General features: G+C 42.6%; 1 protein-coding gene across 1 annotated transcript in view; it reads left to right on the top strand.

Moving 5' to 3' along the window:
• Positions 1–11,537, top strand: part of LOC103350913 (opsin-3) — a 59,576-nt gene extending 48,039 nt beyond the window's left edge. Inside the window, exon 2 of the mRNA XM_017347709.3 lies at positions 11,262–11,537. Within this exon, the coding sequence (XP_017203198.3) occupies positions 11,262–11,311 (50 nt within the window). The 3' untranslated portion in view covers positions 11,312–11,537. The remainder of the gene's footprint in view (positions 1–11,261) is intronic.
• Positions 11,538–16,481: the final 4,944 nt, after the last annotated feature.

Genomic DNA, 16,481 nt, shown 5'->3' with positions numbered 1-16,481 from the left:
TGCCAATTAGCTTTATGCTAGGCACCTCATAATCATACAGTAATGAATGAAAGTAAGTTCACCACGTTTGAGGATTTTAACATATATAGCTTATACCATTTTTTTCAGATTATAGAATTAAATTATTCCAATGTATACCCAAATATTTCCCCCATTAAATCAATTAGATTTTGCTTACCTAAATTTATCAAAGTTGAGATCTTAACATAGATTCTATTATTCTAGGGTTTTCTTGATTTCATTGTGCTTTTTTTTATTATTTTCCCAGGACCAACAATTCTATTTTCCCAAAGTAGTTGAATTTTTGGTGGCCTTAGACCCATATTTCATTATTATATCATTAACTTCTTAATTTTAGTCTGAAAGGTAGTTCAGTAAACTTTATTTTTAAAACTTTTATTTATAACTTAGTTAAGCAGAAACAGAGACAGATCTCCTGCCAGTTCATTCCCCAAATGCCCAACAGCCAGGGATGGGCTAGGCTGAAGCCAGGGATCTGGAACTTGATTCTGTCTCCTATCTGGGCAGCAGGTACCCAGGAACTTGTGCCATCAACTGCTGCCTCCCAGGGTATGCTGTAGCTGAAAGCTGGAATTGAAAGTTGAGCTGGGCCCCAAACCCAGGCACCCTGACAGTGGATGCAAGCATCCCAGTATCTTAACCTCTGTGCCAAACACCCCTGCCTCTGAATAAACCTTTAATTTGAATTTATATCACCACTTTGCTTTAGGGACCAAGTTACATGACTCAGTTTTATTTGCCAGGGATATCCCTATACATATTCTTTTTTTTTTTTTTTTATTTTTTTGACAGGCAGAGTGGACAGTGAGAGAGAGAGAGACAGAGAGAAAGGTCTTCCTTTGCCGTTGGTTCACCCTCCAATGGCTGCCGCGGCCGGCGCGCTGCGGCCAGCGCACCGCGCTGATCTGATGGCAGGAGCCAGGTACTTATCCTGGTCTCCCATGGGGTGCAGAGCCCAAGCACTTGGGCCATCCTCCACTGCACTCCCGGGCCACAGCAGAGAGCTGGCCTGGAAGAGGGGCAACCGGGACAGAATCTGGCACCCTGACCGGGACTAGAACCTGGTGTGCCAGCGCTGCAAGGCGGAGGATTAGCCTAGTGAGCCGTGGCGCCGGCCCCTATACATATTCTTGATCAATAAGTTGCATAAGATTTAATAAAAAAATGGGTTTTAAGTATTAACTATCTGTATTGAATGTCATCAGCAGGAATTGGTACAACTGACAGATTATGAATTGTTTCACTAATGGGACATTACCCGCTGCTTCCCAAGTGCATCAGCAGGGGGCTGGACCAGAACTGGAGTAGCTGGCACTTAAACCAGCATTCTGAGATGAGACATGGGCATCTCAAGTGGCCACCTAATCAGTTGTGCCACAAAGCTGGCCACTCTGTGTATTTTTAAAAGAGTAAACAATTTATCCTTTTTTTTTTAAAGTGGATGATTTTTTGTTGTTAATTTGGACAGATTTCTTTATACATATTCCTTCTGTATTCTTTAGATGTTTCTGTAAAAGTAGAGGACAGATAATGTATAAAAGCTCATTACTTAAATGCCTTTGGTTTTGGCTTTTAAAAACAAGTAACACAATTTAGTTCCCTATGTTTCTGTCTCTTCCTTGTTTCCCAGTGAAGATGTTAAAGATAATTTAAGAGCAAAGGTACAGCAGATAGAGAAAGGTTTGAGGTTAAAAGCTGTTTTTTTTTTTTAATTTATTTATTTGAAAGAGTTACATAGAGAGAAGGAGAGGCAGAGAAAGAGAGCACACAAGAGAGAGGTCTTCCATCCATTGGTTCACTCCCTAGTTGGCCGCAATGGCCAGAGCTACACTGATCTCAAGCCAGTGGCCATGAGCTTCTTCTAGGTCTCCCACATGGGTGCAGGGGCCCAAGGACATGGGCCATCTTCTACTTCTTTCCCAGGCCAAAGCAGAGAACTGGACCAGAAGTGGAGCAACCAGGACTTGAACAGGTGCCCATATGGGATGCCATTGCTGCAGGCGGTGGCTTTACCTGCTACACCACACCGCTGGCCCCCTAATCTGATCTAACTGTACACTCATCCTTTGCATACTTTTAAGTTGCCTAAGTACAACTCTTAGCCCACATAGATTAATAGGGAAAACAAAACAAAACAAAACAAAAATAGATAAAAAATAAATATCATTGTGTGGAAAATAAGAATAATTATTAATAAATTAATTAATAAATTATTTGCTTTATCTAAACACATAATTAAGGTAATTATTACCTTAATTATGTGTTTAGATAAAGCAAATAATTTGAGGCATAGTAACTAAATACATGTACATTATAAAGAGATCATTAGAAACATTTTCCATAAAATCTCAAAGAATAAATGGCATTAACTATTTTCTCATGGGTGAGACTTTTTAAAAATACAGTTCTTATATATCAAAATTATTTACAAAAGAGTGTTGAAGTAAGACAGTGTTCTTTGGATGTGATTTTTAAGATAAAATCCTGTGGGCTTTAGTGAATTATTTCACTTCTTCAGACTATCGTGTCTTTCTAATCTGTGACATCTTTCTTAGAAGATTCAGGTAAATTCTCTAAGAAGCCATCAGAGTCTTCCATTGTGAGTGATAATGTTAGGTTGTAACCATCTGCTACTGCGGGACTAAGAGGATGAACTTCTCCAGTAATGGTGCAGGTTTCTGTTGGATTATCGTAATGGCTGTGTGTATACATGTACACATATTTTAAAGTGTAGTAAAGGACAGAGGTTAACATGATTGCATTTCTCTTCTCATTTTATAGTAAAGATTGTTGAAAAGCATTCCTTTTTCTCCTTTCTTCATCAGTGTGACCTTAAATGGTGTCAAGATATATTTTTCTCCAAGTCTTAGGATCCATAGTTTTTAAATTAAATACAAAAAATTTATTTGCCTACCAAATATTGATTTTTTAATTTTATTTATTATTTTCATATTTATTATTCTTGATTTTATTAGCTTCATCTGAAGATGGAAAGGAAGGAACGGAAGGCGGAGGGAGGTAGAGAAGAAAGAGGGCAAAGAAAGAAGTTGGGAGGTGAGGGGGAGAGAGAGACGGAAAGAGGGAGAAAAAATCAGAGGTTAAGTGTTTAAGATCAATTTCCATTGTTTTGTCTGCCTCATCTCATTGGAGAGTTATTCCATATTCCTGTTACTTATAGTGGCTCACTTCAGAGAATCCTGTATGTTTCCATAACCTTAATCACATTTGTATTTATTTCCCTGCTAGAAAGTTAGCTCCAAAAGGAATTGTCTAGATAAATTCTTTTTTTAAAGAAAAGATTTTTATTTATTTGAAAAGTAGAGTTACAGAGAGAGAGGTCCTCCATCTGCTGGTTCATTCCCCAAATGGCCACAACCGCTGGGGTAGGCCAGGCCGCAGCCAGGAGCCAGGAGCTTCTCCTGGGCCTCCCATGTGGTGCAGGGGGGCCTTGGGCTATTTTTCACTGCTTTCCCAGGTGCATCAGCAGGGAGCTGGATCGGATGTACAGCAGTAAGGACTGTAACTGGCACCCATGTGGGATGCTGGTGCTGCAGGTGGCGGCTTCATCCACAATGCCACAGCGCCAGTCCTTAGCAGTAGAATTGTTGGATCAAAGGCTGAGTACATTTCTATTTTTGGCAAATAGTACCAAATTGATCTGACAGATATGAAATATATTACTACAGGTTTAGCTTTTCTAATTCAAAATACAAATACTCCAAAGTCTGAAATTTTGGAATGCCAATGTACTACAAGTGGAAGTTTCATGCTTGATCTAATGTGACAAGTTGCAGTCAAAATACAGGCTCACTAAAATATTCAATAATATTACTTTCAGGCTATGTGTATAAAGTAGGTATAAACCTTGTGCTTAGATTTGAATCTCATCATCAAGATATCTCATTATATATATATATATATGGAAATATTCCAGAATCGGGGAAAACTCAAAATCTGAAACATGTCTGGACTCAAGCATTTCAAATAAAGGATACTCAAACTGTGTAACAACTCCACACCTTTTCCTGATAGGCAGAATTGGTTAGGCTATGCTGTGAAAACAAACCACCTATTCACTTCTTCAGGAACATAAAGTTTTTAAAATATGGACATTTTTAAATTTCTTGGTATCACAGCACATGAATTTCATATTTAGACTATGGTCTTATTCACAAGATACATCATTATGTTTATGCAAATATTTTGAAATCCAAAAATTCCAGAATCGAGTACTTCTGATTCCAAACATTTCAGATAATGGGTAATCAATCTGTATAAGCAGGAGTTCTGTCGGGGAACGGGACAGCCTGGCCAGCTGTGACCCTCCCGACATGTACAAGCACAAGAAGTTTAGTGCTGGGCTTTTTCCACCCTGCCCGTAGCTAATTGCAAGATCCTGTTTTGACTTTAAGCATCCTGTTATTGCATGTTTCCCACACTTAGTTGGTAACATGTTTTCCGTGAATGATATATATATAAATAGGTGGACGGTGGGCGGGTGTGGATGAATGAACGCTGGTAAAAGACGGGTGAGTGAATGAATGCTGGTAAAAGACGGAGGAGTGAATGAATGCTGGTAAAAGACGGAGGAGTGAATGAATGCTGGTAAAAGACGGAGGAATGAATGAACGCTGGTAAAAGACGGGGTAATGGGCCGGCGCCGCGGCTCACTAGGCTAATCCTCCGCCTAGCGGCGCCGGCACACCGGGTTCTAGTCCCGGTCGGGGCGCCGGATTCTGTCCCGGTTGCCCCTCTTCCAGGCCAGCCCTCTGCTGTGGCCAGGGAGTGCAGTGGAGGATGGCCCAGGTGCTTGGGCCCTGCACCCCATGGGAGACCAGGATAAGCACCTGGCTCCTGGCTCCTGCCATCGGATCAGCGCGGTGCGCCGGCCGCAGCGCGCCGGCCGCGGCGGCCATTGGAGGGTGAACCAACGGCAAAGGAAGACCTTTCTCTCTGTCTCTCTCTCTCACTGTCCACTCTGCCTGTCAAAAAAATAAAAAAAAAATAAAAAAAAAAAAATAAAAAAAAAGACGGGGTAATGAATGAACGCTGGTAAAAGGCGGAGTGATGAATGAACGCTGGTAAAAGACGGAGGAGTGAATGAACGCTGGTAAAAGACGGAGAGTGAATGAACGCCGGTAACAGGCGGAGTTGTGAATGAACGCCGGTAACAGGCGGAGTTGTGAATGAACGCCGGAAACAGGCGGGAGTTATGAATGAACGCCGGTAACAGGCGGGAGCTATGAATGAATGCGAGTAGTAAGCAGGAGTGGTGAATGAAGGAGTTGTGAATGAATGCCGGTAACAGGGCGGGCGTTCGCGACATGTAACGCGAGTCTGCTGAAAAATAAAGTGGAAGCTGAAAAGCCGATAAACGCGTCTGGTGTCTCGGAGGTCTCGCCGGCGTTAACCTATCCGGAAGGTGTACGCCTGCAACTGGTGCCGTGACTCGGATCGCTGCGACGCGGAAAGAAGGTAAGAAATAAAACGTCTATAGACGGGAGTCTAGGGGAAAAAGCCTAGGAATACCGCGGTACAATGGGGAACACAGAGTCCACCACGAAAATTCACTTATTGATTAGCCGCCTTTTAAAGGCAACGGGGACGCCCGTAAAGAGTGTAGCTGTGTGCAATTTTACGAGGATACTATATAAAACTTGTCCTTGGTTTGTTGAAGAAGGAGATTTATCACAGGTTCGGTGGAGACGGGTGGGACGTGAATTGAGAAACGCTGGAGTCGAGGAGGGAGTGATCCGCTTGTGGTATCTGATAGATACTGCTTTACGGTCAGAGGATGACCAGATCGGGGAACTCTTAGATGAAGGCTCTGAACTACTGGAGGAGCTCAGTGAAGACTCCCATGACAGTAGCGAAAAAGGAGATAGTATAGAGGAACAAAGGATGGAAGAAAGCGGAGGAGCCCGACCAAAAGCGAAACATCCGCAGACGCTGGGATCGCTTCCACTATACCCGGAGTTGCCCTTAATGCCCTCCGCTCCTCCTTACGAACCACCCCGTCATCCTATGTGCTGTTGCTGTTTTGCAGTCAATGCTTCCAGCGAGATGAGGCCCATAGTTTTAGAGTCTGGGCCAGAGAAACAGACTAGAAGGCAAATGCTTGAAAACGAAAGTGCTTGTAATGACGATGAAGCCGCTTTTTTTATAAATACTGGGGATTCAACTCCCCACCCACCGCGGCGCCTGAAACCAAATTGGGCAGAGTTCTTTAACCCCCATCATCTCCACTCATCATGTTAAAACCTTAAATGACTTACAAAAATTGTGTGGAAATTTAAACTGGATTCGGCCTTATTGTAAAATGACTACTGAAGAAATGCACCCTTTGTTCCGACTTCTGGAAGGCGATGCATGCCTAAATTCACCCAGACAACTTACAAAGGAGGCAAAAGCAGTATTAAAAAATTTTGAACAGCGCCTTAAGAGCACCGCTATGCAGCGGTGTGACCCCACTATGCCCTTAACAGACCCCCAATAGTAATAAACCCCATGAACCGACAGAAGCTCAGCCACACGTTAGAAAAATGATTATGTGGAAAGACCCACAAGATAACAAATGGAAAGGCCCATACCCATTAATAAGAAGGGTATGAGGCGCTGTTTGTCTTCTCCCACAGGAAGAAAAAAATCCAATCTGGACTCCAGAAAGACGGACAAGAACAATAGAGTGGCAAGATGATCGTGATCCTACTCCTACTAATAATGACGCCACTGTCACCGACGATGGCCAAGCTGGATGAGTATTGGGGTCTCTTGAGAGCCCTACCTCTCCCTCTCCAGTTGTGTATTTGCCTGAGAAGGACTTCTCTATGGCCGTTCAACACAGGAGAGACTTTGGAGTCACCGTGGTCGTCGTTGCAGTAATTGCGGCGTTATCAGCTTGTTAGGCCGCTATTGGCATAGCCGTGAGCCAAACCTCCACACTGTCCATACTTGATAGCATCACAAGATCTACCGCCCAGGCACTTGATGATATATTGCTGAACGGATTTATTGCAAGATTAGGCCTGGTTGGCATACCCTGTGTTATTCGATCTACTGCAGTTTGTGTTACCACCTACCCCTATAACCACTTTTCATTTGCCGCTAATCAGTCCCGTCTTTTGGGTAGCATGTTAATAACAGGATCAATTATTGTTCGGATCTTGCAAGGGCTGTTAATACGCAAATGGTGGTTAAACAAGTCAGCTAATATTCAATAACCAGTACCCCATGCAAAATGGACAGATTCAGGTGTGGCTGAATCTGCTGGAATGGTAGTCAAAGACGGGTAAGTTCTGAGAGGTCTTCAAGGCAACCTAAGACAGGGCATGAACGCTCCCTCCACACCTCATGTTCATGTGCCAATGACGGGTAAGCCTGATAGATGCTCTTGGTCACCTAAGACAGGCACAGTACCACTCCATTTTGCAAAGAAATAAGGGGGAGATGTCGGGGAACGGGACAGCCTGGCCAGCTGTGACCCTCCCGACATGTACAAGCACAAGAAGTTTAGTGCTGGGCTTTTTCCACCCTGCCCGTAGCTAATTGCAAGATCCTGTTTTGACTTTAAGCATCCTGTTATTGCATGTTTCCCACACTTAGTTGGTAACATGTTTTCCGTGAATGATATATATATAAATAGGTGGACGGTGGGCGGGTGTGGATGAATGAACGCTGGTAAAAGACGGGTGAGTGAATGAATGCTGGTAAAAGACGGAGGAGTGAATGAATGCTGGTAAAAGACGGAGGAGTGAATGAATGCTGGTAAAAGACGGAGGAATGAATGAACGCTGGTAAAAGACGGGGTAATGAATGAACGCTGGTAAAAGGCGGAGTGATGAATGAACGCTGGTAAAAGACGGAGGAGTGAATGAACGCTGGTAAAAGACGGAGAGTGAATGAACGCCGGTAACAGGCGGAGTTGTGAATGAACGCCGGTAACAGGCGGAGTTGTGAATGAACGCCGGAAACAGGCGGGAGTTATGAATGAACGCCGGTAACAGGCGGGAGCTATGAATGAATGCGAGTAGTAAGCAGGAGTGGTGAATGAAGGAGTTGTGAATGAATGCCGGTAACAGGGCGGGCGTTCGCGACATGTAACGCGAGTCTGCTGAAAAATAAAGTGGAAGCTGAAAAGCCGATAAACGCGTCTGGTGTCTCCGAGGTCTCGCCGGCGTTAACCTATCCGGAAGGTGTACGCCTGCAGAGTTCCTTATGTATTACAAATCTGTAGGACTTGTTAGGTGTTTTGTGATATGCAGGTGAATCTGCCAGCTTGTCATGTGTACTTTAACTTCGGGGTTTTTTGTGTGTTTGAAATTGATTTGATGTAAAAGTGTTAGTCATATAATGCCTTCAGGCTTTTTTCTCAATATCAGTGTGAGAAACACTGTCCAGTGTTTTTGTTCTAATAATTTGGTGATTTTGTTTTTCATATTTAAATGTGATTTAAAATATAGAAGTGCAGACTAAGGTAGGGTACCATCATTATTTTTTCTAGTCCTCATGCCATACATTAGTTAATTAATCAGCATTTCCAACAACACTTGCAAAATGCCATCTTTGTCAGAATTCCTGCCCCACTGGCTGCTCTGAAAAGCCATGTCTGCTGCACTGTTCATCCCATGCATCCACCTCGGTGGGGCCCCCTAGCTTTATCCCTGGCTCCAGATCACTGGCATGGGCCAGCCACCCTGTCACACATGGCTCTGGACACCAGCTAAGGTCACCCCCGAAAACTTAAAGGAGGAAGCAGAGAACAGAAGTGATGCCCCTGCTAATGAATACTACTGAGGGAAGTGGGCACAGGGGCCGACAGATGTGGTAGATGAAGAAAGTAGAGAAGGAAGAGTGTGGAGATGTAGGTGAGGAACTGAGGCAGCTACAGAAGTAATCAGGATGACTGACTAGCCAGCAAAGGCACAGCCAGACTGGAAAAAAGGGCTGTGGCCTCCCTGCCTTCCACTTCCTGTCTGGGAGTGGGAACTGAATCAGCTTCCGCCAAGAAGCCCGCCCACCACTACCGGTGATGCCTTTGCCCTGCCCCGGTGACAAGAGTTCCGCACCCGAAGAGTTGAGTGTTCTGCAAAGTATGAAGGATACAGAACCGAAACTTAAAAGGTTTTGCTCTTTTGGAAAAATAAGAGTACATTTTTTTTTTGACAGGCAGTGTGGACAGTGAGAGAGAGAGACAGAGAGACAGGTCTTCCTTTTCCATTGGTTCACCCCCCAGCCGCTACAGCGAGCGCACTGAGACCTGCGATCCAAAACCAGGAGCCAGGTGCTTCTCCTGGTCTCCCATGCCAGTGCAGGGCCCAAGCATTTGGGCCATCCTCCACTAGGAGGATTTATTTGTGTTTTTGATTTACATGTTGTATTTTTGTGTGCATTAGCAGTTGGCCATCCTTTATCTCGACCAAGGCGGCCTGCGGCGTGTTCTCCGTGTGTGTGACCATGGTCATTCTGTGCCCTCAGGAGGAAAAAAAAATTGTAAAAAACAGGAAAAAATATAACAAAGGTTATTCCAGGCACTCTAGAAACTTTGTGTATGTGGTTAGATGTGCTGCATTTGGTTTTATGAGACAGTTAAGACTAAAGACAAAATTTTGATTTACCCCTTACCCTTTTTGTTCTATGAAGTTGCTGTTTATTTATTTTGTCCTGTTGGATGTATGTGTGAAATAGTGTTCTCCAACAATAAATTGGAATTTCATTTTGCTGGTTTGTTGCCCCCCACCCAAACAAAACACATATAATTCCCATTTGTTCATATTCGGCATCATAGCATTTCAGGATTTCTTTGTACAGATTTTGCCACGTCTTCTATTTATTGCGAGGACTTTTGTTTTTCTTGTTGCTGTTATAAGTAATAGAGGTCTTGGCCAGTGCTGCGGCTCACTAGGCTAATCCTCCGCCTGCAACGCCGGCACACCGGGTTCTAGTCCCGATCGGGGTGCCGGATTCTGTTCCGGTTGCCCCTCTTCCAGGCCAGCTCTCTGCTGTGTCCTGGGAGGGCAGTGGAGGATGGCCCAAGTGCTTGGGCCCTACACCCACATGGGAGACCAGGAGAAGCACCTGCTCCTGGCTTCGGATCAGCGTGGTGTGCCGGCACCAGCGACCACTGGGGAGTGAACCAATGGCAAAGGAAGACCTTTCTCTCTCTCTCTCACTGTCCACTCTGCCTGTCCAAAAAAAAAAAAAAAAAAAAGTAATAGAGGTCTTTTAAATTTGTTTTTTAGTTGTATATATAAAGTGTTGTTAATTTTGCTGAATTGATTTCCCCCAAGTAATTGATTGAATTGTTTATTTAAAAATAGCACATGAGCTGATTGTTTTAGGTTTTCTAGATTTGCAGTTTGCAAATGATCATTGTTTTAATCCTTACCACCTTTTATATCTATTTCAATGATATGGTTAAAACATTTGTGGGGTGTTAAAAAATGATAGCAATACATGTCTTTGAATATTTCTGATTCAAGAAGTATTTACTCAGTCTTAATTTTTAGGGGCTGCTTGTTGAATTTTAGCAAATAGCAACATTAACATATTTTAATGATCTTTTTTGTTTTTGATTTGTAAATGGGATGAACTGAGTTATATATAGTTTTTATACATTATATATATATATATTCACATATATTTTAGATTTATTTGAAAGAGAGAGAGGGAGAAACAGAGATCTTTCATCTGCTAGTTCATTCCCAAAGTGACCACAGTGACCAGGGCTGGGCCAGACTGAAGCCAGGAGCCAGAAGGTTCTCCTATGTCTGCTACATGCATGGAAGGGGCCCAAGCACTTGGGCCTTCCTCCACTGCTTTCCCACGCCATCAACAGGGAGCTGAATTGGCACTGGAGTAGCTGGGAACCGATGCACATATGGGATATCGGCATTGTAGGCAGTAGCTTAAACCGCTATGCCAAAAGGCTGGCCCCTATATTTTTAGATTTCTTAAGTCTTCCTTTAATTCCTGGAATTAAACTTGGTATAATGTTCTGATATTCGAATGTATTAATGTATTAGTATTTATTAATTTATATTTAATAGTAGACCATATTTCAGTACTCATGTGGAAAACTATTTTTTCTATTTTTTTAAGTTGCTATTTAATTATTTTAAAGGCAGGGAAAGTAATGAAATTAGTACATTTTTCTTTTACACATCTTCTTTCTCCACTTTCCAATCTATAATTGATTATTTTTGTGAGTTCTGACCTTTACATATGTTAATATATCCATACAGGTGCTGGTTCAAGTCCTGGCTGCTCCACTTCCAATCTGGCTACCTGCTGATGGCCTGAGAAAGCAGTAGAAGATGGCCCAAGTGTTGGGCCCCACACCCACATGGGAGAACAGGAAGAAGCTTGTGGCTTCAGATCCGCCCAGCTCTGGCTGTTGCAGCCATTTGGGGAATGAACCAGCAGATGGAAGGCCTCTCTCTCTCTCTCTCTCTCTCTCTGTCTCTCCCTCTTTCTCCCTGTAACTCTGCCTCTCAATTAAATAAATCTTTAAAAAGATACCCAGATGAAAACATATCATGAGTTAAATTAGACATATTAGATTTCTCCAGAAAACAAGTTCCATCAAATCTTCAAGGAAATAAAGTAGGATAAAGAATTTGAGATCCAATTAGTCTATCATTCAAGTATCAACTCAACAAATAATTTTGAAAATGAAAAATATCAGCATTGAAAGTCCTTATTAAGATGAATTTTCAGAGTAAGTCCCAATCAAAGGACTAGCAATAAGCATTTGTGTTTTCAGTTCATGGAAGATATGTTTTTTCTGTTTAGGAAAGAGTTCATTTTTAAAAACTGCCTTTTCCTGCCAACCTAGTTAACTGAAAGACTAAAATTGAAAGCAATGTAGAGATTATGGTCAGAGAACAGGAAAGAACAATAGCCTTGGATTGGAGACATGCTATAATTGAAGTGAAAGATATGGGAAGGGAAGAAGGTGAGAAGTTAGTCTAAGCATACTAATGTAACCTTTCATACTTTTTGTCAAATGATAAAAAGCAATACATTTGTAGAAGTTAATACAAATAAACATGGCATCACCAATGTGTCTCATTTAGTCAGTCATCCTGAGAACAAATGAAATGAGAGGATGGTGGGTTCAGAAGTACTTTTTTGATATTTAGCGTTCTTGATTCTCACATGGACAGTTTTGAATTTACTGTATAAATTGTCTTTGGCATCAAATTGCTGTTAGTTCTACTTTTAAGTTAACAGACTGTGATGATTTCAGGGAGAGAATGTGATACCTCTTTTACACATTGCTATTCTGTTAGTTAAGCTTGGGGCTGCTATTCGTTTTGCCCTTCTTTTATTACCTCTTTGAGGTTAATGAGACATGTAAGTTATTTTTCAGGTAAATATTCCATTATAATTCCTTATGGGAAAAATAGCTTAGTTCAATGAATTTAACTTATAATGACTGGCCGGCGCCGCGGCTCACTAGGCTAATCCTCCACCTAGCAGCGCCGGCACACCAGGTTCTAGTCCCAGTCGGGGCACCAGATTCTTTCCCGGCTGCCCCTCTTCCAGGCCAGCTCTCTGCTGTGGCCAGGGAAGGCAGTGGAGGATGGCCCAAGTGCTTAGGCCCTGCACCCCATGGGAGACCAGGAGAAGCACCTGGCTCCTGCCTTCGGATCAGCGTGGTGCGCCAGCCGCAGCACGCCAGCTGTGGCGGCCATTGGAGGGTGAACCAACAGCAAAAGGAAGACCTTTCTCTCTGTCTCTCTCTCACTATCCACTCTGCCTGTCAAAAAATAAATAAATAAATAAATAAATAAAACTTATAATGATTAACTGTGGATTGGCTATCAATGCTTTTAGTCTCTGAACACATTTTTAAATTTTTGTTTGAGATATCAGTAATATACAAAAAGTTCCAGGTAATTATAAAGAGACACAGTATGCTTGGTTATAATTTTCCAGTTATCAAGTCAAATGGTCCATATCTTTGACATTTATTTTATTTATGTGAAAGGCAGAGTAACAGAGAGGAAGAGACAAAGAGAAGTCTTCCATATGCTACCTGGTTCACTCCTCAAATGGCCACAATGATCTGGGCTGGGCCAGGTAGAATCCAGGAGCCCAGAACTCCATCCAGGTCTCCCACATGGGTGGCAGGTACCCAGGCAGTTAGACCACCATATACTATTTTCCTAGGTGCATTAGCAGGGAGTTGGATCAGAAGCAGAACAGCTTGGATTTGAATCAGCACTCTATATAAGATCCTGGCATAGCAGGGGGCTGCTTAACTCACCATGCCACAGTGCCAGCTCTAGTCCATGGGCTTTGCATGGACATACATTTATGACATCATAGATTTCATGTGACTTTTTTTAAAAAAAAGATATATTTATTTGAAAGGCAGAATTAGAGACAGAGAGAGAAAGAGAGAGCACTTACATCTGTTGGTTTACTCCCAAAATGTCTGCAATGACTGGGCTAGGCCAGGCTGAAACCAGGGGCTGGGGCTTCTTCCAGGTCTCCCACGTGGGTGCAGGGGCCAAAGGACTTGGGCCATCATCCACTGCTTTCCCAGGTACATTAGCAGGGAGCTGGATCAGAAGTGGAGCAGCTGGGACTCGAACTGGCTCCTATGTGAGATACCGGTGTTGCAGGCCTTGGCTTTAACTGGCAGCACCACAGCACCAGCCCCCATGTGATTTTTGTACCTCCAGTTCTTGTATCTTTAAGGGCTTTCTGTTTAGTATCATCTCAGTGTTGGCAAATTTTAGTGTTAAAATCACCAAATTGGAGATGAGTATAGTTCAAATGTATGTATTAGGATATTTCAATTTCAATTCTTTATAAAAGAATAATCACTGTACTGCAATATTATTAATCAGAAAGTCAGTCAAAGAAAATAAACTTCATTCCAAACAGTACACCGTTCAGTAACTGCCAAGGAAATGGATAGAGAAATCACTGTTTTTTTTTAACTCATGCCAATTTTCCCCTTCTGCTTCACTGTTGAAACCCAGTTCTGCAAAGTGTGCTCTGGTACAGCGACATCCATGGGATTTTCACCACGTCTCCCAGCCCCTGTCCATGCTACTTCTTGTTTACTGCTAAGGATTCTAATGATTTACACATATTCAAGATAGGGATATGTTGTTTCTGTTACATCTTCAGAGACTATTAAAGATACATATGGACATTCCTGTGAGGAATAGGAAATAGTCAATGGCTACCAAGGTGCAATACACAGAAACTCTAGGTGGTGTGAAATTTTTGTGTTTGTAGAATATTTCTCTTTTAACAGTCATTGTCATGTTGTGGGTGGGAGGGAAGATTTGAGGGGGGAAGCTATTGTAATCCATAATCTGTACTTTGGAAATTTATGTTCATTAAATAAAATAAAAAAACAGTCGTTGTCCTCAGATGGGTTTAAGGATTATAATAATGGAAAAATTTCATGGATCTTTTTTCTATGGAGAAGTTCATAGGTATTTCATGGAAAAAAAAAAGTGTAGAATTGCTGCCAGTGTTGTGAAGATGTGGCTTAAACCACTGCCTGTGATGCTGGCATCCATATGGGTGCCAGTTTGAATTCCTACTGCTCTACTTCTGATCCAGCTCCCTGCTAATGTGCCTGGGGAGGCAGCAGAAGATGGCCCAAGAAATTAGCCCCTACAACCCTCATAGGAGATTGGATGGAGTTCTAGGCTCCTGGTTTTGGCTCAGCATAACTATAGCCATTGTGGCCATATGGGAATGAGCCAGTGGATGGAAGATTCTCTCTGTCTCTCTTTCTCCCTCTCCCTCTCTCCCTCTCTGCCTTCCAAATAAACAAATAAATCTTTTTTAAAAATGTAGAGTGGGTAAATTTGGACTCAGGCACAGAGGGTATCACACAGGGAAGGCTTCAGGGGGCAGTAATGCTTCCTGCTGATTAGTGTTAGTGCATGCAGGTCAGTCTCAAATATTTGCTGGTAGCTTTTTAGTATAAGATCAGGAGTCTCTACTGTCAGCAGTACATTTAAAAATCCATTTGGGCCAAATATTTGTCATACCAGTTTTTTAAAAAAGATTTGTTTCTTTGAATTGCAGAGTGACAGAGAGAGAGAGAGAAAGAGAGAGAGAGGGAGAGAGGAAATCTTCCATCTACTGGTTCATTCTGAAGTGCTTGCAGCAATAGGGGTTGGGCCAGGCCAGAGCCAGGAGCCAGGAACTCCATCCAGATCTCCCATTTGGGTGGCAGGGACCCAAGAACTTGGGCCATTTCCTGCTGCATTCCCCTGGAGCTGCGCTCCCATATGCGATGCTGGTGTCATAGGTGTGGCTTAACCCACTGCGCCACAAGGCTGGCCCCTACCTTTCCAACTTCTTGATTCAGATTGCTGCTTCTTTCAGAAGCAGGTGATTGGAGTAGTTACATTTATGTATTAGATTGCAGCTGATTCAAAAGTACTTCTATTCCAGCCTCTTGAAGTATTTTAGAGGTGACAAGTTAGAATTGTTTTGTTTTGGGCTGATGGATCTTAAACGCTGCTTTCATTTTTGGTCTTTGGAATAGAGTCTTATTCATGGGGGCAGCACCGGCTGTAAAGGATGACTGCGCTAGAACCCAGAGTACAGGGAGACACTCTCCAAATTTGGTGTCTGGCCAGAATGCTGCCCAGCAGACTGTATACATCACTTTTTGTCCAGCAGCTGACATGCCTTTATTTGAAAAACAAAATTTCTAGGGCACCTTGGGGCTGCTATTTCAAACTGGCTGGAATGCTGATTTCTCACTGGCAAGAATGCTCAAAATGTCCAATAATTTCTGATATTATTGCAGCAACTGTTTATGCTCCAGCTGTCAGAAAAGAAAATGAAAATGTTTTCCTCATCCATTATTTTACTGGAATGAACATGCTTTTTGAAATAACAAACCCATCAAGTTCACCATGCGTCTCCCTGCCACCTCCCCTTCCATTCTTTCCCACATGCCTTTCTCCCCTCCTCCACTTCTCTTTTGTCTCTTCATTTATATAGTTCCTTACCTCCTATTTCTTTTGATTTTTTTAAAGCCTTAAGAATGCAGATAAAATTTTTCCCAGCATACTGTTGATTTTAGTTGTAAAGGAGAAAGCAGTGCCACTGGGAGAAGAGAATAGACACCAGCCTTGCATGAGTACCTGTTACAGGCACTTGGAGATGCACTTTTAAACAAGGTGTCATTTGGTGGTAGTGGTGAACAGTCAGTGTTGAAGGGTTAAGATTGCCCCATTCTTGAAGAGCAACAAAAGACCACTGGCCTTTCTTACATGAAGGAGCACTGGGAGCTCACATCCCACTAGGAATGTTGTTGATGCTGATGTGCTTGATCTAGATGTAGAGTCTGTGCTTTAAAACTTATTTAAAAGATTTATTTGTTTGTTTGAAAGCTAGAGTTACACACACACACACACACACAGAGAGAGAGAGAGAGAGAGAGAGAGAAGGAGAGAGAGTGTGTTTCC

Source organism: Oryctolagus cuniculus, chromosome 13, assembly GCF_964237555.1.
Source record: "Oryctolagus cuniculus chromosome 13, mOryCun1.1, whole genome shotgun sequence".
Classification (NCBI taxonomy): Eukaryota; Metazoa; Chordata; class Mammalia; order Lagomorpha; family Leporidae; genus Oryctolagus; species Oryctolagus cuniculus.
Note: the sequence above shows the minus strand (reverse complement) of the source record. Positions and strands in the feature narration are given on the sequence as shown.